The sequence below is a fragment of the Lonchura striata genome, chromosome 1A (assembly GCF_050655825.1).
Source record: "Lonchura striata isolate lonStrDom1 chromosome 1A, ASM5065582v1, whole genome shotgun sequence".
Taxonomy (NCBI): Eukaryota; Metazoa; Chordata; class Aves; order Passeriformes; family Estrildidae; genus Lonchura; species Lonchura striata.
Genome location: NC_140741.1, coordinates 46,439,877 through 46,461,479, shown reverse-complemented (window position 1 = coordinate 46,461,479; position 21,603 = coordinate 46,439,877). Strand labels below are relative to the sequence as shown.

The window sequence follows — 21,603 nt, the reverse complement described above, 5'->3', positions numbered from 1 at the left end:
TACATAAAATCCTAAAAGACAAAAAAAAGAAATAAATTTGCAGGGTTAGATTGTTTAGAGTTGCTGTTGGTTTGGAGAGAGGTTTAAATCTTTTTAACAACCTCTTATGCAAACAAAAAGAGGTAGGTAATAACGTGTACTAAAAAATAAAGACCTTTCTTCACAGAAAACCTGGCAAAAACAATATACATGTGCACACACACTCACACATGGTCCTTTTAAGTTTTCTGAAGAAAACTTTGAAAAGAAAACCCTGTAAATATTGAAATGGAAAAGTTAATATTTCTGATTGTAATGTTCACCTTTCATTTTCTGTTACAGTTTCTGGAGCAAAGCATGCCCTTTTTCCTAAACAGTACATTTTCTTTCAAGGTTCTAAAAGGAAACCATTTCACAGCCATACAATGTCATCAGTAACACAATCCATGGAAAGAAAGCTGCTGTACAGATCAGCTCAGCACAGGTCTCTTATTCTCCTTTGTGCCTGTGCAATTCCTTTCATGACTATGTCTTTTATGTCTTCTTTTCCTTCTCCATTATCATTCTATTATATTTTTAGTCAAATAAATTATTTAAATAAAACATAAATACCATACACTAAATGTTCAAGACATGAAAGCAACTTCCAAGGTAAGCGATATACATTTGTAATTAGGCACAGTGCAAATGTTCACAGTGCAAGCCAATTATACTCACTATGTGTTTTCACAGACAAATAATACTGGTTTATAAACACACAATTCACTTCAGGGTCTTGTTTTGTTTTACGATATTCTAGGTAAAGAAATACATACAAAGGAGTAATTTGCTTAGAAAATAAACCTGTTGCAATAAACAAGAAGAGAAATAAAAGATACAGAGTAGCAGCAAAAAAAAAAAAAAAAAAAAAAAAAAGGGCTCCTATACAGAGGAAAACTGAAGAGGCAAGATGCTAAGGAGTGGACAGGCAGCATAGTGCCTCTCATTGAGGCATTCAAGTAACTCAAAGAAAACTCTGTACTCATACGGATTTGCCTTTACTACATGGTGCTTCCCTCAACGTCAGGCTAACTGTAGCAGCTTGCCATTCACAACATCAGCTATGGATGCTCTTTGGATAGTCTTTTCTCTAACGCTGGTTAGTATTTGCGTTTCCCTGGTTTCCCTCCGGTGGGAGGGGCACACACATCCTGACGTGCCGGTGCCCCTGCTGTGCCGTGTAACCTCCCCGCCGGTGCCCGTGCCCGCGGTCCCTTCCCGCGGCCGCCGGGAAGGCACCGGGGCCGGCACAGGCACGGCGGGGACACAAGCTCCCGGCCCCTCGGCGGCGGCCGCCTGCAGGCAGCGGGAGCCCGGGAAGCTCGGCACAGCGTATGGCCTTGTTCTTGTCTCCACCTGCCGATCCCATACGCGAATGTACTCGGGGGAAAACAACCTCAGGCTAGACAGACAGACAGACAGACAGACACGGGTCGCTGGTCATACAGTCGTATTTCAGGGCTGTTCCTGCGCAGTCACCGTTACCCGGGAGAGGAGACAGGACACGGACGCCACAAGGGGTGACCAGGTTTCTTTCCGCTTTCCCTCTCAGACTCTGGCAGACGGGCCGGGTGCCGTTCCGCCGCCTGCTCGCCCTGGTCAGAGCCGCTCTGGGTGCCGCCGAGCCGCGCCGGGAGGGCAGCGCAGGCAGGCGCAGCCCTGTGCAGGCAGCCGAGGTGGCACTGCAGTCACCCGGTACATTTCTGGAGCTAATGTGTCAAAAAGCATCACCTTCAGTTCGCTGAACCCTTCAAAAGAAGCACACACCAGGGCTCCAGCCTAACCTAGCTCTCGGAAAGAAGTAAAATAAAAGACAGGGAAGGGATATACAAAGGCATCTCTCATCAGCTGCTAAATGGCCAGATATACCCGTAACCTTTGCTTCTCTGCTTTATAGCAAGGGAGTGATGAAAACCCGATGGGACAGCATGCAGGCTGCGCTTTGAGCCACCGGGGTGCATTTTGGAATTGGACAAACATTCTGAAGTGGACACCTGGGAAGGGCATGGGCAGCAAGGGGAAATACTGTCAGGAAAGGAAGAGTTTAAAACTCCTAAGAGAATTTTTGACTACAATTTTAAGAGGTGAAGTGCTGGCACAGATCAGTTTTTCTGAAAAGCAGGAACCGAGCTCGGAGCTGGCTCCTGATCTGCTGTTTGACGACCTCAGAAGCAGAGCAATTTAGACAGCAACTTCTTCAAGGAGTCCAGCTCAAACTACAAGGACGTAAAATTCCAGTCAGACACAGGAAATTCTTAGGGCAATTCAAGAATTTTATGAGTCAGAAGATAAAAATCCCTCTGAATACCTAAACTAATCTAATGAAGTAGTCACCAGGAGAGGAGTGTGGTGAATCTGCATGTCAGGAAGGACAAATTTAAACAAACAGGAAATTGAATAACCTGAAGCTGTTTTCATTTTTACTCCCGGTGCTCCACTTCTATTTTTTTTTAAGGTGCAAACCGAGTTGATGGCTGCAAAAGCTGAGGGGACTTTTTCATTTTAAAGGAAGTCTCAATTTAAAAGAAATTAATTACCTGGCTTCCTTTTGGAAAGGTGGTAAGTTGTTTATTTGTGATTCATTATTTGCACTATTGTAGACCCTTCAGGGCCAAATGTAATTAGCCACTGACCGTTGCAAAGGAATGAAGGGAAAATCATTGATGTAAAGTTCATAACTGAGCATTTAGCTTTTTCCCTGGGAAGCAGAAGTGAAGTTAAATTCTTCCTATCAGATATTTTACCTATGCTAGTAACCAGAGGGTTCAGTTCCAAAATGATACATGTGGTCCAGGTTAATATTGAGGTGCATACTTAGATTTTGACTTAGAAAAGTTGACAGAGAGGTTTCCAGAGAGATCCTCATGTCTAGAAAGTTCTAAACTTTAGGTAAATGAAATTTTAAGACTATCTGTATAAAGTGGTATTATACAGAATGTTACCTCCCCTGTGCTAGGGAACTATACATTGTCTAGACTCAAAAAAGAAGTAGTTTACAATTGAATAGTATTGCATCCAAAATGCCTTTTATCAGAAGTGAGGAGCTTTTTCAGTTCATAGCATTTTCATTTAAAATTCTCTCATTTAGGAAATGAAATTAATTCTAGCAAATTGCACTTTGCAACTATCATGTTAGAATTTTAGGAATAAAATTACAAAGATTGACACTATTCTCATAATGTTTGTGTAATAAAGTTGAGCTTGCATTAAAGCCTTTTTGTTATCTCAGGTTTGCCTCAGCTTCAAGGAAGTAAACATACAGAGAAGCTGGATTTTTTTGCTTTATTTAATGAGGTCTGTGATTTCAAACCTCTTCTCTTCCAGAAGAGACAAAAAGGAAAATTCTCTGTAAACAAGCTTTCCTCCAAAATGGCTCTTGGGTTGACTAAAATGTTTCATTACACAAAGAGTTCATTATATGAAAACAAAACCACTACATTTTAATTTTGATTTTCCCATTTCATTTTATATTTTATACTAAAAATTGCAGATAAAAAGTTGTGATTAAATAATTTTGAGATGAAAAATGAAACCTGCTTCCTCAAAAGACAAGCCACTCGTCTCTCAGCTTCTACAGTCTGATGTGCTGCAGTAGGCAATGTGTTAGGCATAGGTTGAACTGACTGCAAACTGCTTTTATATAAATTTAGAACACGTCTTTCTTTTCTCTCTGAACTGCCTGTCTGGATCCTCCTATTTGGGGTTGATTCTGGACTCCACTTAAAATACAAATTGTTTATATTAAATAGACAAGAGAATGTGTGATGTATTTTAACTGTCAAAAGTGTTGTGAACAGCAGCAGCTGGAAGAGAAATGTTTAATTCATTCCGTTACCCTCAAGCTTTTTAGAATCCTGTATCAGCACCTACATCTTAGTCTTGCAGGCAAAGAAAACAGGGTATGAACGGGTGGTAGCACTGCAAAACTTATTCTACAGGGGAAGAAATCCAAGGGGCACTGAAAAGCCATAACATTGTCATTATTACGTCAAACTAAAGTATCACTAAATCTACAACAGCATTGATGCATCTGTGAAAGCTGTGCACGTTTTTGTGTGGAACAGTTCACATATTATGGCTTGTTTCTTGTGCTGGTTTACTCACACTTGGCTGATGCCAGAGATACTATGCAGATAGTGATAGTGGATGGGAGATACTACTCAAACTATTCACTATGTGATACTCCTAAAAAAGTACTCTTAAATCTTCTGGACATGGGGTCAGCAGCCTGTGTGAAGTTGTGAGGAAGAATAAGTTTCTGCCCCCATGCAATTTATTCTGACAGGGCACCTCAGACATGATTGGGACAGTTCCTCCACCATAAGTGTTGCAGCACAAGCTTTTGGTGGGACCAAAAACAAGCATGAGTTGTTACTTAAGACAGCTTAATAAAGGCCTTGCTAAGTATCAAGATCAAGTTATTTTCAACCTTTCAAATTTTCAAAAGCAGAAAAGCATCTGACCACATTTATACTATTTTGTGTATTTCCTTAAGAAAACCTTCTAAGTAGAACAGCAAATTAGCTGCACATAGAAAAATGATTATTCTAGTCTCTGAAAACATTAGGTAAAGAGATGCAGGAGCTTGTGCAAACTTCTTTAGTGCAGGTTTTCTTGGTTTTTCAGGCCTGACTTCTGCAACGTGGTTTGGTTTTTTCTGGGATTTTTCGGTGGTTTTTTTTTTTTTTTTTTTTTTTTTTTTTTTTTTTTTTTAATGTCACATTTACAGGACCAATTTGGCATGCTCGGGGAAAGGAACACTGCCTTTGTTCATCCCATCAGTCTTTCACTTGTCCAATTGCCACGGCTGTATTAGTAGGAAAAATAGACCTAACGAGCTGTAAAATAATGCTCTACATTCAAAACTTGAGCGCTGTAGCTCATTTCACTTTAATATTTACTCCAAAAGTAAACTGCTGAAACCTTGCATAAATGGTGCCAAATGAGTTTGCAAAGTATTCTAAACGCACCGAAGTTAAGTCGATTAACACCTCATACACACAGTTGTTTATTTGGTTCCGTACTACCAAAACTTCTGCCAGGAGAACGCTGCTATGAAGCAAGAGAGGAGATACATGTAGGGCAAGCCTGAGTGGAAGAATTCTTAACAAAACAGCAGTTAGGCAGCAGAAACATCATCCACACCAAGCAAAAATACTTAAGTTGAAAAAGTGGCTGGAGGTAGAGATTTTAATTTGATTTAATGCTTTTTATACCCTATGCTTACCATTTCTCATTGTCAGCCCTTCCACTTTGTTTCTTCTATTCATTAGATTTTTCTTACACTAGTTCTTTCTTCCCTTTTTCACTCAAAAAGGCAGCAGACTGGGTGTTTGAGCTTCCTCTCAAGCAGTGTGTGCTTGGGAATAAGACATCAAGGATCTGTAGCCTTGATTTGCCCTTGGAAGGAGCTGTATAGAGACTTTGTTCGGGTTTGAGAGATGAGTTTGTGGTTTCTTCTTAAAGGAAAGTTCTACAAACACTCTCACCAGAGAAGGCAAAATACAAGATCTTGACAAGGGCTCAGTAGGAAACGCTGATTTTTAAACAAAAGGAACAGCTTACTTGCTGGCAGCAAGCTTTTTTAAAGGGATGTCTTTCACCAAAGACACTCTCAACAAAGGACAGTCAGTAACCTGCTATTCAGGAGGGCCCATGTAGATGCATGGGAGGTTCTGTTCTAAACTTCAAATATTCTATATCCAAAGTGGAGAAGCTTTACAGGACAGACTTAGGTGTCATAGGGTGTCATATCAGCTTCTTTCTCTTTCCCCTGCCCTCAGTTGACTTACTCCTGATGCTTCCTCAGTGTTTACCCGCTCAGATGCTTATTCATTTGTGGGGGAGAAGTTTATTTCACTAATCCAGAAGAAAACTATTCAACTTTTTTTCTGGGCTAACAAGCTCTATCTGTTAAGTAAGAGGTTAAACAACCATTGGAGGCAACAGGAGGTGGAAGGTGAGAAAACAGGGCAAGGACTGCAAGGATGACTTACTGTGATGTCCCTGACTGATAAAAATTCTACTGTTAGAATAAACTAAACCTCTGAACTCAGCTTTGACAATACATCTATGCACTAATATCACAGAAACATGATTATAATCTGACCACACAAGCAACAGATTTGACTAGAAGGCTGCTGAGGTCAGGGCCTTTATAATTCAAATAAGCCTGCAATCCTTCAGTTCCAAAGATCTCCTCTGTCTCAGCATTACAAAAGGCAAAGTATGTGAATTTAGAACTTAAATTACCTGGGCTGTATCTTTTCAAAGTGAGCAGGTAGCAGAGGATGCACTTCTCTGGAAAGGGACTGAAATACACTGTACTTTTCATTCCCCAAACATGGTGTGAGCTCTTAAAAAACAGATAAGAAAATCTGAAAAGTTACATTATGTCAGTTCCCAACCCTATCTTAGGTATAACAAAGTCTACCCTTTGACACCAAGCTCCTCCAGTACTGATCAAACCCTATTCAACAAACTCAGACTTTTAAAAAATACTTCATAACTCCCTACAAGTACACTCTCTGTTTATGTAACTACTGAGAGGTCAAAGGGGATTTAGCCACATTGCAACAATGGAAGTTGCAGGGACAGGGAAAGACTGGAATGCCAGAGATTGCTGGCTCTTCCCTCTGTACCTTTCACGTCTTCATGAGATTGCAACCAAAAAAACATGCATTCTGGCTGTAGGGCACTCTTAGCCTTAGGAAAAAAAAAAAATAATCTGTTTTCAGTTGCCTAGAAGGGATTATTCTAAGCCCAAACCTCCACTGAAGTGTAAAGGGTGTCCAGTAGCCTGACTGGTTTGCAGTCACACCAAAAATTTTTTATGTGCACTATAACTTCTTCCCAGCTCCCCAGGAAACTGCAGCATACCCATGGTTTTAAATGCTCATGCTGTAATTGTATCACTTCAGGTGTTCTCAATAGGATTCTTTCCTGTAAAGAAACTAAAGAAGTAAAATACTGTCGAAACCGCTGCAGGAAGAGAACGGACCCAACAGCACTGTCAGTGGCTGACAAATGACTTGGTTCCCATGCCAAAAGCAACAGCCCATAGAGCAGCTCACTGAAAACCCAAACAAGCCTTGCAGCTTCTGGCTTTAGAGCAACAGCTAGAGGACCTGAGGACCTCTGACCCACGTTCCGAAATCGACCTTATAAATGTACTTCCCTCCCCTGCAGGCAGCTTAATGACCTGTACAGGCCGTATCTGACATCAGCTTCAGAGCCTCACCTTCACCCTCATCAAAATTTTTTGGCATGAAACAAGATGGTGCTTCATTTCCACAAGGCACCATCCCATTGGTGCATTTTTGAGGGAGGAGGTGGAGTGAGGAGGAAGAAGCCTCAGTAGCAAAATTTCCTATGCTCAACCTTTATTTTTCAGTGTTCAGCACTACTGTCACTAAGTGTAATATTTGTTTCATACTGCTACTCTTAACAAATTTTTAAATCTACACCCTAAGAAATGTTAAGTCTAAAATACTTGCAAAACTATGAGTTGTTTTCTTGAAAGGCCTGAAACAAAGTGATCACCCTTTGGAGAGCTGTTTGTGCAATGACTGATCATCTCTATTGTTGACATTCCCAGGGGTCACAGAGGGGTTCAGTTGCATTGTACCAGGGCAGAACAGAAAAGAAAGGCTGTCAGCCTTCAACAGCTGGATGACTGTACAATCTAGGAAGCCAACCTGTGGGTGCCAGTTATTAAGCATCCAGATAATTGGGGCCTGAGTTGTAAGTTGATGGTAGGTTTGGGTTTTCGTTTGTTTTTGTTTCTTTCTACAATAATAATAGTGCCTTAAACCAGAGTCTAGATGTCTCAAAAACTTTCTGAAAAATTCTTAAATTCTGTAAAAATAAATGTTTAAATTTTTAATGAATTTTTGTAAAAACTGGAAAAGTTAGGGAATTTGTATAAAAATAAAATAGCTCAACTGTTTTCCACTCTTCATTTTGCAAGCATATAATGCAAGTTTTTGTTTGAAATGGTTCCTTTCCAATATCAATGTATGTTAAAAAAAACATAGTGGTACATACCCTGCCCCAATTCAATACATAGGAAAAAACCAAAATCTTTTCCTTCAGATCGCCAGTTTAAAACAAATCCCCATGTTTGCATATACAAGTTTAGTACCCAAATAAAAAAATCTCACAGATCTAGCTCTGGCCACCCCACCCTCTGTTTGAACATTTTACCTCTTTCTACAGTAAGAACATATAGCAAGGACTTTGCATCTATCTAAATATGTGAACTGGGTGAGCAGGACAAGCAATAATTTAATATGCAGCTTTGTACTAGCATATCTTTCTACTCTCCCTGCATTTAACAATCTACTTTCCTGTGCTCATTCCATGCAACTATTTTTCTTATTTTTTTCTTCACTAATCTTTATCAGATCATTTAAATATTTGCATAAGCTTCAGTAAGAAAGGCTTGTTTTGTGAGAGGGTGACATTCTTCACTCTTGCTTTGAATTTTTTTTAAATACCTGGTATCACTTCTGTAACTCTAATTCCCCATCATTCATTAGTTATAAAACAGACCTGCACATATAAACCATATAATTGAACTAATGAGATATGGGTGATACATTTCGGTAAATACAGCCTGAATGAAAGGTAGAATGTCTGCATAACTTAGATAATCTTATTCTTTATATTGCAGTGAAGATGACACTGCATGCCCTACATGTATTAATCTCCATTAATTCAGTGAACACTCTGCCTTATTCTTCCAGCAGTTAACAGAGTACCTTTGTGTTATTAAATTTGAAGTAACACAGTCTCATCCAATGTCAAAGCAGAACTGACCAACATAAATTCAGTTTGCCAGTCTTAATACTATCATGACCTAAAGTACAGTTCTGACAGTAGTCTTTCATTCAGGTCTTTCTCACTGTACCTGAAAGCAGGGAGTGCTTTCATTACAGTGAAACACTGCATCTTCCTTTCTTGCATTTTAAAGTTCTTTCAAGAACACTAATGCTTTCAACACAGTACTTTATGCAGCAGATTTTTTTATTCACAAGAACATTTTTTTGCCACTTTTCAACCTAAATATATCTTAAGTGGTTTCCAGATATTCTATTGGTGCTGAGCATTGACATTGCAAATCCCACTCCTCTTTGATTCAGTATTCCTGGAACTCCATTTAAATCCCTTCTAGTTTGTGTGACAGAGAAAAAAATCACTGACTGAAGGGGAGATAATAGTATGGAAGTGAGTATGTGAGTACTTTCAAAATCCCTAAATCTTAAGGTAAACACTTTTAAAATGATAATATAAAACAGAATTCTGTTCTCATGACCACCTCCTTGAAAAGTAAGAGGCAAAACCAGAATGGTTTTAAATGTTATTTTTTCAAAAGTACACCCATTTTCATATTTGCATTTATTGTGTCAGCCTTCCTTAGCTCGGTTAGAGCAGTTAACAGAATAAAAGACTTTGACTTTCTAAGTTTTTCAATAGTGACTTAAAATCAGCAAAATCTCTTCCTACTAAGCTTTCCAAAAATTTCACGTTTTCTGAAATATGCCAAAGATCAGTTTAATATTTGGGCCTGATTGAAGCTAGATTGAATATTATATATTTTTTATTCACTCTTATTATCCTTAGGCCATATCTCTTTGAGTTACATATCTCTCTTCCGCCTGTGAACACATGAACAGTGGTGAATGATCAATTTGCAAAACATATTTTATCAACTTTTTCACATCTGACAATTCTTACTCATAATTCAAGAAAAAGTTATAAAAATGCAGCAGATCTCTGGGGTAAGCATTACTGGAGACACATAAGCAGATTTGGATTTGTTTAGGAAGGGTAAGATTTAAAAAGGGAAAATGCATCCAAAGAGAAACAGAACTAATCACAGCTAAACTTATCTTTTTCATGAATATACTCCACAAAAGCTCTATGTACAAGAGGTTTACTGACACACCGCAGAAGAACTTGGGAGCAGTTGTGTAGTTCTTCTCTTAAATTTATGATTTTTATCTAAATCTAAGCCTCCACAGCATCAGCCATAGAAGATGACTTGGCGATCCATCCACTCATCCCCAACTCTTGGTACATTTCAGTGATAATCTACTATGACTTTAACCATCAAAGTTACATGCCTAACTCTAAAACTGATGGGCTCTCAAAAGGGTGATTCAGTGTACCCTGAAACAGACTTTTCCAGCAGAAGGGATGAACTCATCTGAAGATGTTAATCTCTTCCAACTGACTTGAGATGAAGCTCAGAGGGCTATGTTAAGGTAGATAGTCACAGTTAGTTAAGATGATCCCACTCCCCTGACATGGTAGTAGCCAGCATAAAATATCCCTCCAAATGAAACACAAACATTTCTCCAGAGACACACAGGGATTGCGTGAAAGCCAGACACAGACCTGAAAAGGATATTATGCAGATAATGAAAGTACTCCCTTTGCTACAACTATGTAAGCTGGGTGAAGAAAGAAAAGGTTAGTGCTAAATTAGGTGCTTCAGTTTTATTCACAATAATCAAGCACTGTGAATATTGATTCTGTGATCTCAATAGGCACAGTGTTTGGATTGGAGTATACAGTCTAAAATTGTTCAGACATCTGGATCATGGCTGATTAAAAGGTTGGGACTGCTTTGTAAAGAACAATTAAGTGAGAAAGACAACTATATACAAAACAATAAATGGAAATTCACCCCCCAGTGGAGAGCAAAGTTGGTAAGCCTCCTGATCCAATCACATAGGGCTACAATTCTTTCCTTTCAGAAATGCTTTCAGGCCTTGTAACCAAATTCACTGCTGTCTGGCGTTAGACCTAATTGTGATGCCCTTACTCACATAAAACTCAGTGCAAATTGTGTCAAACTGGCAGCATTATACCTCATTGGTGTTTTGACTAAGGAATTAATTCTAAACAGATGGTTGCTCATATGTACAGTGGCAGTTGCATTGGTATGACACAAGCTTGTCTACCATTGCATCTTAAAAGCTGTGGTTGCCACTAAATTAAGTCAACAAAAGACAAGTTAATCTTCTTTGCATCATACTCAGATCAACATTAAAGATTGTGATGGTGATCACTGAACATTCCAGTTTGATTAAAAGCAGCTTGTATTTTCACTTTACTTTTAGTACTACAAACACTGAAATTAGTTTTGATAAGAAACTAAAATGTGAAATAGCAAAAGCTGACAGATCTTTCATATGGTTTCTTAACGGTCATAAATTTGCAGCACTACATCAATGAAAGAAAAACATTAAATATTTTAATCTTTATTGAATCTTCTGTCATTAATAATTATCATGCAGCTAGTTTGTACAGTCTTTTTTTTTTTTTCAAATAGCAGATTTATTCTAGTTTCAAGTAATACTGTATTATATCATTCACATCATCCTGTACAAACCAGATGTTAAGTTTTTTTCCCCTCTAACAAATCCAGAGGGAAGAAATAAAAATATCTTGCATCTCATTCAAATTCATAACCCCATAAACTGTGCTAATCAAAAGATTAGCAAGATGTGCTAATCAAAGGATCAGAAGATGCGCTATTTTGGACAACATGCATGCAGCCACAAAAGATACTGTGCTTAATGAAACATTGCCTAAATCTGAAAAGGAAAATGCACTTTGTGGTAGTGAGAAAATAATGAGAACAAGAGTGAACACCTTGACCATAAGGATTCTGTCCTGTTAAATTCATCAAGGAACACAGGCAAAAAACACCCTCATAGTCCTCTGCCTGGTGCGTGGCTGCAGCCTATCCTGTGGATAAGCTGTTGAAGTCCAAGGAGCCATTTGACACATAGTGTATGGGGGTTCCAGTGGGGTACCCACTGAACGCTGTGGTCTTGCTCCCTCCTCTTTTACAGAGGCTGATGAGGCTGGTGGTGTGGTACTTGTCCCAGTGGCTTCACATAGCTCTAGATTTCCTTTGAGCTCAGTTTGGTCACAGCAGTGCCAAACACCTCCAGATTGTCACAACTTAAATGATGCCAAGCTTTACAAGTGATACACGAACAGGCGATAATCAGGTATCACACATCAGCACATAGTTCCCTGGGATGTACCAGTGAGATGTCCCAGCCATCTAATACACCAAGTCACATCAGGGCATGGGCCTGAAACATTCACCAAATGGTTCAGTTTGCGTCTGACTAAATGCTCATCTTGCTGCTGAACAAATATAAGAGGTCATGCTCCCCAGCCATTGCATCCTCAACAACCTGCGTGAAGAGTTGTTAATGCCAAGAACAAAATAGCACTGACAAGTAGCAACAAGATAATCTGAGCTGCTGTTCCTGTTTTTGCAGTAACTGTTTCTCACCATCTCTCTGTGCCAGCTCATGCACCTTCTCAAGCCTCCAAGCTGGTGGTGGCCAGAGAGAAGGAGATAATTCCTCTTAGTTGAAAGAGAACCTGAAGAAGTAATTTACCTCATCCAAAAAGCTTTGAAGCATCCCTGTTCTTCAGTATTGCAATTTATTTTGCCACTTTTTACAGATTCTGCAAGAGATCTTTTACATTTAGATCAAATGCTCTGATTGCAGGATGACTGTTGAACCTGCCAATATGATTTTGTTAAGAACACCAAATATCACTTCTCCTCCCTGTTTCTGAAACTACTTAGCCTTCCTAAGAAGAAATTAAGAGCTGCTTGAACACAACCTGGGTGGAGAAGCTAACATCAATAAAATTTAGGAACTTATTTCTTAATCTGTATTTAAACCTTTGATGAGTTAGATCAATGCATGTTTTTACTAAGTACCTCGCTGCTTTGTCAACCTAAGGTATCAGGCAAGTTACATTTCTTTTATACTTCCCTGGTAGTAAAAGTCAGTGAAAGTTATTCACTTTCAAAATGCCTTTTAGTATCCATTTCTCTCTTGCTTGGGCAGAGGATTCCTTATACTCTTAATAGTCGTACTGATGATTTTCATACAGTGGGACTGATGATAGGCTAGGGAAAATCAGGGCTGATACAGAGAGTTTGGAAAGCCTGTTGCAGAACATCTGGTAATGTAGCCAAGAGGAATTTGTGAAAGGAAAATATCTGATCACCTTATAATTTTGTTCATCTGTTCTCTAGCACCTGTGCTGAATCATGTAGCCTTGCAAGTTAGAACACTGTAGTGGCCACATTAAAGGAAAGATACCAATAAGCACAAGAGGTGAGAAAGGAGAGGATGGGAACCTTGATGGGGATATAGGGGTGGCAGCATTGTGCAGTGCTGAAGACATGGAGGTACACTCATTCTGGTGGATACACTCATTCTGGTGGAAAATGCGATGTGCGGAGAGGAGAAACGACCTTCAGAGTCCCTGGCTGACACTGTGAGTCCAGACAAGGCAAGCAAAAGAAATTCCAATAACTGTTGGGGGCTCCTTGACTTCCTTTGTATTTGACTGCTGAGGCAGCAGGAATCCAACAAAAGCTCATGTGTAGCTGTCCCTCAGGACAGCCTCTAGGTGCATGGGCAGCAATTATATCTTAATTCCTGATACTAATTGGAATGTTTCCAAAGTGCAAGCAGTGACATAAAACCACATGCATTATCTTTATATTTCATTTGATATGTAGGAGCAGGGAGACAGAACAGGTTTTGGACATATGTCTCTTTTTTTGAGAGAAGTGTGAAGCTGGCACAGCAGATGATGGACACAGCTGAAGGCACTGTGTGTCCTTGGGCACTCTTTTTCTTCAGTGCACAGATATGTTTCTACAGCATGGTGCCTCCCTGACTGTCCCTCTTGCACCCTGTGCTCTCTGACTCTACATTCCATGGTCTGAGTAACAGATATACAAAAAAGACTCCACTGGAGTCCTTGCATATTGTCCATTAATTTGTCCTTTCTTTTTAAAACAGAACAAAATGGATTTTTTTTGCCTGTGATTTCACTGTGAACACTTTAACTTGAATATCACATCTCACCTCCACAGTGACATGCAGGATGCAGCAAATATTACAGGAGATGCCCCAAGAAAACTCTAGCTCTCCCAGTAGACAGTACGATATTCATCATTACCATTCCCTGGTGACTAGGGGGCATGCTGTGGCAGTTGTTTGCATTTCTTAGCTTATTTTTGGTATTTAAATCCCACTAAGATGGGATTTAAAGTGTTCAGCAACAACTTTTGAGACCTACAGTTTCATCCTGGTACAGAACAGCACCCTGAAGACCTATTTTTGCTCAAAATTTTAAAAAAGCAAAAATCTATTTATCATTCATCAAATTAATTCCATTAATTATTCCAGTATAATTTTTATATTCTTAAATTATGAAGTCTTCTAACCAAGGACAAAGCACAATAAGCACTTTAGACACTAACAAAATACTGATAATAAGAACAAAATTGTTTCACCTGTGGTTTTTTTGTGGTTTACTTTGTTCTCTAATAAATTGTGAGGAAAAAGAAATACTTTTCCTACAACCATTTTTGCTTTCAAGTACTTTGTTAGAAAAAAATCTATTTTCAGTACCAGTAGAATTCATCATATTATGACAGGAAAGCAAAATTGTTTCATTTATAAGATCTTGTAACAGCATGAAGCTAACCCCATGGTCTCTGAGACAGAAATTCTGCCAGCTGTAGAATTATAAAGAGTCAGTAGAGAAAAAGAAGTTTCTCAGATGGAGCTGTTAGTCATGATATGAAGAATGTGTGTCCCCTACAGATGTTATAGTTATTTGCATGATAAATCCTGATCATCACCGTAGGAATTTTGCAGCCTTCTTTTAAGTTAATGCTCAAGTTCCAATTAATCTTCTTTTGACAATGTTTGTCTAATATTTCAGTGTTGAACAACATTTCCAGGGTTACATTTGCAGTGAGCCTACTGGGTACTTTAAATGCTGTATTTCTGACTTTGTACTTGCTTCAGAAAGACTTCTTTTAATTCTTCAATGCTTCACAAATATTTCTAGGAAAGACAAGTATAATAAGCATTGATAAATGTTTATTAAGGGCATATCTAGGCTTGCAAGTTAACTGGAATGAACGCTGGAGTTAATTTAGAGCAAGCAATAGTTCTGGAACAACTCCCTGGGAAAAAAAATATGTATTCTATAATAAAATTACCTCATTCTCATGTTCAACACTTGAACTGTTTTGAGTAACATAAGATAAATGAGAACAAAGCATGTTTGTTCCAGTTTGTGGGATCATTACTTTACTTAGGAATGACAGTCTAGGGAATTCAAAATGAAATTAGGCATGTGAAAATACCTTAAGGTGTCTCCAAGAAACTTGAGGTTGCATAAATACAGACTCAGATGCCAGCAGCCCTTTATAAACCAACACTACATTGACAATTGTTAAAGGTCTGTGTAATGCAGAGCATGGTGTTACACAGGGCACTGCACCCCCCCACACAAAATAAGTTTTTTTTTAACAAGGATGCCATTGCCAATACACCTTGAGTGAACAGGGTGCGTTCACTCAGCAGGAGGTCTGGGATAATTGTCTGGTTTGAGAAAATTACAGCAAATTCTTTGGTAGGGAAACAAAACCAGATGTTGCCAGTAGCTTCACTTCTCCTCTGCTCTTACATATTGGGAACAAAAGAAACTTAGAGTCCTTGTGCCATCTGACTGTCATGAGCAGCTTCTTGGTGGAAGAAATGAGTGCTCTCCCTGTAAAGAGAAGGCAGCTGTACCTCTCACCACGATAAGGGGATTTTCAGCCTTGGTGTTGCTTGGTTTTAACATCTACCTTTGTTTGTTAGCCAAAACCTGTGCTGAGAGACACAGCACTGATGAGAACGAGGTGTTAAAACTTAGTAATTCTCTGTTCCAAGTACAGTGTTTGGGGAAAAGATTAAAATGGGGCCAGGAGCCCAGGAGCAGGGCCACACCACAGCTGTAATAGTGCCAAACTTCTACCCTTACCCTAGAAAAAGCCATGCCCCTGCCTTCACTGCCAAGGTGGCAGCAGGCAGAACAGTGTACCTGACAGGAGAACTGCTTCAAAAGAGAGTCAGAAAACTACTTGTAGCTTAAGCCACCAAGCAAACTGAAGCTCTGCAGAGAGCATTTTCCCTTCAGCAGAAAAGCAGACATGCGACATTCTGCTCCACATCCTAGTTTTGGTGACTGCGCTAAAATAAAGGGGGTAATGGCAGAAAATGTGTGAAGCTATCCCTCATGCAATACCTCTGTTTAGTCAAGATCCAAAAATCGATCTTAGCATAGAGTTTATTCAAGAAATATTTAAAGCAAGTAACCTCACAGACTAAAATCATAATAGGAGCAAGATGATGCAAGTATACAAGATGCAGGCATTGGCTTTAAATGCTTCCTGCTGTAGATTTCACTCCCATGTAGTTCCAAAGATAAAATCTAATGTAGAAAGAAAAAGCAATGTAATGCCTCACATTTCAAGCCCACTGGGATAAAGGAACTGGGATAAAAGGAAACGTGCTATTCCATAAACAACCTGATTAATATCCATTGTAAAATTCATAACATTATAAGCAATTATAATCACTGCATTAAGTAAACCATATAGAAGATAACATTGGCCTAAAACCAAAATATCAGGTTTCCTGTTTAAAACAGACTTTTTCATCTTAACAAAAATGTATTTTGAATTACCTTTTCAGGCAATGGACATTTTACCTAGCTTAAGGATAATAACCTATTCCTAATTTATTATTGCTTCACTTTAGGAAACACCTAGGAATAGTGAACTGAGTAAGTAATAGTCTGGTATTAGGAGATCTGGTTTTGCCTCCAGTTGCTCCCATGTTTGTTGTCCTGTGTTTTTTGTCTTGTTAGATACACATTAACTTGTTAGACTAACCTTCACTTCCCTCCCAGTCCCTCCAACACATTACAGTTCTTTAAAAAGATATCTTGGGAGTGATTGCTTTTTGGTAATCCTCCTCAACTGAGCTCTACAGATTGGTCTGGCATGCATTGTGTACCTACATCTGTCACGAAAATTTGATGACAAATCATGTTTCCTGACAGAGAGGCTGCACTGACTTCAAATTCCCATGAAATGTTTTTGTCCACCATGAAGAAAAACATTCTGCTCTTTTGCAGTGATAATTTTCAAACTACAATCCTCTATTTGCTTTAGTCTGTATTTTCATTTATTTGTATTATAATTTTTCTGGATCAATTAAAGCCTGTTGCAAGATACATCTTCTCTATCATCTTTTGAGAAAATGTAAAGAGACCGGAACTAATGAAAAGAATGAAAGAAAATGTTTCACAGTAACAATGCTGTTTTCAGAGGGTGAGAAATGAGGATCCTTTTTAAGGCTGACCTACCCCAGTTTGTTTAAAACTAAGCTGAACTTGAACTGATAAACTACTCTTTTGAGATTAACCTGAATAGTGTACATTCAGTAAAACACTGTAAATGTAAACATACCTGAATTGGAGTCAAACTTTGTTTCTGACCTGAAAAAGAAAATAAAAAGATCATAAGTTACAAGAACTGCTTTATGCCATAAAAGCCATTTGTCAGACTGATCCCTCCAGCAAATACCATCTTTAACCAGACTGTCTAACTCTGTATATTAACGTTTAATGCATTCAAAGGCCTTTGAATGCAAATAATAACTATTATCTTTAATATGTTACTGTTTTCTGTGCTGTAGTTACAAAAAAGATATTTTAACAGACAAATCACTAAATGAAGAAAATAAAATATAAATCTGAACTAGGATTAAAGTATATACTGTGAATCATAGCATACAGTTGTTTGTATGAATTAAATAGTTTTCACTAATTTTAATTTTTAAAAAGTCATTAGGAGAATTTAATTCATTCCTGAATGTTTCCAATCTATTTTTGAAGCAGATACTATTTCATTAATGTCATATGTATTGTATCCAATGATCTGTACTTAATTGTGCAACATCCTAGGAGGTTTTTGTTTGTGTGTGTCTTCAATTTACTCATTCTCCACATAGGAGTAAGTGGTTTGATTTTCTTAAAAGTGGAAAGTGGGGGGGGGTGGGAGAGAAGAAGGGAGCCAGACCTAAATTTTAACTTGTTTTAAAGTCTTTGCAAAAAAGACAATGATGTGTGCATTATGCACCATTAGCTTTGGTCGTGCACTGCAGATTTTTCTCTCTCTAACAAGTAGTGTTTTCTTCTAAGGGCTTAGCACTTAGCAAATGAACCCTATAACCTGTATATTTAATAAAAGGAAGAAAAAATTAGCCCTTGTGGGAACATCATGTTTCAGATATCGGTTAATAATACTTGTAAATGTAGAAGCCTTTGAAGGTCTCAATTCAACTGTGGGAAAACTTAAGTTGGGTAATTACTCAAGATGCTGCTGATGTGCTGTCAAGCAGAATTAACCCTATGACTAGGGCTATCTACACAATCTGCTACAAGACAGCATTGTCTATATTGAGCTCTCAAACCAATTAACAGGCATGTTCCAATCAGATTTATATCACCCACTAGCAATCAGTTGCATGCATGGTCATGGCTGTCACAGCAGGACACAAGGTCTGACCAGCAGGAGACCTGTTAAAGCATGTTACGTTGGCAGCAAAATGCATTTCCCCAGAAATTCTGAGGAGGAAGTACAATGTTGGATCCTTCTACATTGCATCAAGGAAGGGATGTATTTTTGGGAAGTTACAGTCCTTTTTTTCAGAAGCAAATGTCTGAAGCTCAAAAACTAATTGCAGATTTATTTTCAACTTTTATTTTACAAGCTAGTACATGCTGTTACATGTAGATGTCTTTTACATGCACTCTACATTTTTATATAACCTGCGCTGTAATTGTATACCAAATATCTATGCTACAGCAAATAAATATAAAACCAATTATAATTTTGAAAATTAACAAGTTCACACTATTAAAGTCATCAGAAAGGAAGCAACTCTCTTCTCGCATCCTGCTCATTCTACACCTTCCTCCAGTGCTCACAATATTTTTTCTTAAATATAACTCTCAGGAGATGAAAAGGTGAGAGGGCAAAGACGTATCTTCATAATTAATATTTTTAGTACCACCAAAAGCACTGAACAAAGAAAGCACGTTGCTGACATGCCTTCACAAATATCAGTACCGGTAACTGCCCAGAACACTAGCCCATGCTCAGTTTGGCAGTATAGTTCAATTGGTATTTAGACCAGCAGGAATGAAGTCCCCACCCTGTGCAATGTAGCAACCTGGGGGAAATTCCACTGAGTTAGAATTAAAGCCACTTAGTCAATGTTTTATTTACAATATTCTCCTCAAGCTTTTGTATGCCTACACTATTCTGTCTCACTCATTACAGTATCAGCAACACCTCACTACTACATGGTCAGACACAATGTATGAATCTACCCGCAGCATCTGCACGATCAACTTCTCATTGACCTCGTTGCCTAAATTGTAGATACTCCCTATTAATTGGTCAAACAGAGCTCTTGCTTCTCAGCCTGAATGGTTTGTTATGGACATAGGCTGTGCAATTTGTGGCTTCAACAAACTGGCCCAAGGGCCAAGGTGGCAGTGTGCATGGGGAGGAGGGTCACAAGGGTCACTGGGCACTGTAATGAGTACCAAAGCTCCAAACAATCATAAATTACTGGACAACATATCAGAAAACTGATATGGGGGTGATAAATGAATCAAACTTTGTCTGGCAACAGCAGAATAGCTATGAAAGAAAACACAACATGGGAGGTAATACTAGGAGCCATCAAGAGCAGGAGGGTCACCTATGTTATGGTCACCATTTCCCCTTGGGAAAACAATGTAAAATTTAGGACACAGTATTACAGAAACTGTTAGAACTCTTAGTAAAACACAGAAAAAGTGGAGGAAAATAATGAAGCATCTTTGACATTGTAAATAAGCAACAAGTGGCAGATGTGAGAGAAGCACTCTGCAAAAACAAAGTCACCTTGGCTACTTGAAAGAATGACAAAGCTTACAGCCATTTTAATGAAAGCAGCATTTTTCTCTTCTTCCAGTATTTATATCTGCTTCTCAACAGCATGTTGGATAAAATGTCAGAGACTAATTGCACATAGGTGTTAAAAATGCCCAATTTAAACATGGTCATTAAATGGGATAAAATTAAATACTGAAAGTACATTCCAAAGGGATGTTCTGCTACACACAAAAATATTCACTCTAACTCCTTTATATTTTTAGAACTACATTAACTAGAAGGAAAAAACTCCTCAGTACATTGTTACCATAGTACATATTCTGATATCCAACATAAGCATCCTGCCAGACAAGATGCACATTACATAGCCAGATCCTGATTGTATAAATTGTCTTTTATCATTTATCACAGCCAGAGGAGAACATCCCAACACCACTCCCCACCCTCCCACCCACAAATGAACAGATAATAGCTTTCTGCATATTTTATCTACTTCTGTCTCCTATATAGGAGTATTCTGAAAGCCAGGTAATCATTCATAAATATGTTTGGAAAGGAGTCTGTATGCATGAAGAGGAACAAGAGGGTATTTATAAAGTGCTTTTCATTTCCAGCTTTGATATGGCTCAAATACACACAACACATGGCAGTAAAAACATCAAGTAGGCTCAGCTACCAACAGACCGTATGCAAGGAAGTAGTGAGCTACTGGAAAGATTTAGCTAAGCACAAGTTGCTGCAATACTTGTGAAGATCCCAGAAATAATTAAGTCAAACACAAACAATAGAATATATGATGGCCATTTTATCTGTACTGCAAAGAGATGCAGGTTTTCAATCTCTTTCTTCTAAAAGACATCGTATATCAGATCTTCAAACTGCCAAGTACTAAGAAAGAGATAAAAATGGAATCATGATAAGCATTATGTGTTCCTATAGTCTGAACTTTTTTTGGTGCCACAAATTACAGTGTCAACAGAGAAACTACTGCTGAAGTTAACAGAGACCTGCTACTTGCAAAGGAAGCAGGCCTTTGTCAAAGAGAGAGGAAGGAAGACTTACTGCAGAACCTCTACTGTTGTGTTAAAACTGTCTTTCCTTTTACTTTTCATGATGAAATATTTAACAAGTTTGTATAGATTTTGTTGAGGGAACATAGGGGACAGCCTTTGGAAGCCCTACAACTCTCTCAGAAAGTACTCTGCAGTTCTAATCCTTGTATTTATTCCTCTTGGCTTTACTAGGCCTTTGCATTAGCAGTTTATACCAGGCTGTTCCTTCATAAGGCTGTGCTTCAAGAGTCCTAAACAGAACAATGGTAGGGGCAGACATTCAATATACTACTTCTCTCTGAAAAGGACTTCGATAGAGTAAAGATCTGTTACAGTCATAAAGATGGTGCATCATTGTAGGATCATATTTACAGGAAAATGGACATGTACTAAATGAACTAGCCTATAGTTTAAAAATGTTCTATTCCAGAGACTTATTGTGTTGATTGCAATACTGTTAGTATTAATTATCGTATCATGTATACTTAAAGGAATTATGAACATGACTGAGAAAATTATAAATCATGTGAGAGTCTGTTGTCTTCTCACATCTTTGGTAATTGATTTTCAAATAATTTTATTCCATATTAGCATGGGCAGTTTGCTGAAGAGATGATGGTCTAGCAGGCTCTTGATGCAATCCAAGCCAACCCATGTCCTGGTCCAGGTGACTGA

The 21,603-nt window shown here is 38.5% G+C and overlaps 1 protein-coding gene across 1 annotated transcript in view; it reads right to left on the bottom strand.

Moving 5' to 3' along the window:
- The window catches only part of MSRB3 (methionine sulfoxide reductase B3), a 79,385-nt gene that overhangs the window by 15,973 nt on the left and 41,809 nt on the right, over nucleotides 1-21,603 (bottom strand). The window contains exon 5 of the mRNA XM_021547365.4: nucleotides 17,396-17,424. Within this exon, the coding sequence (XP_021403040.4) occupies nucleotides 17,396-17,424 (29 nt within the window). The remainder of the gene's footprint in view (nucleotides 1-17,395; nucleotides 17,425-21,603) is intronic.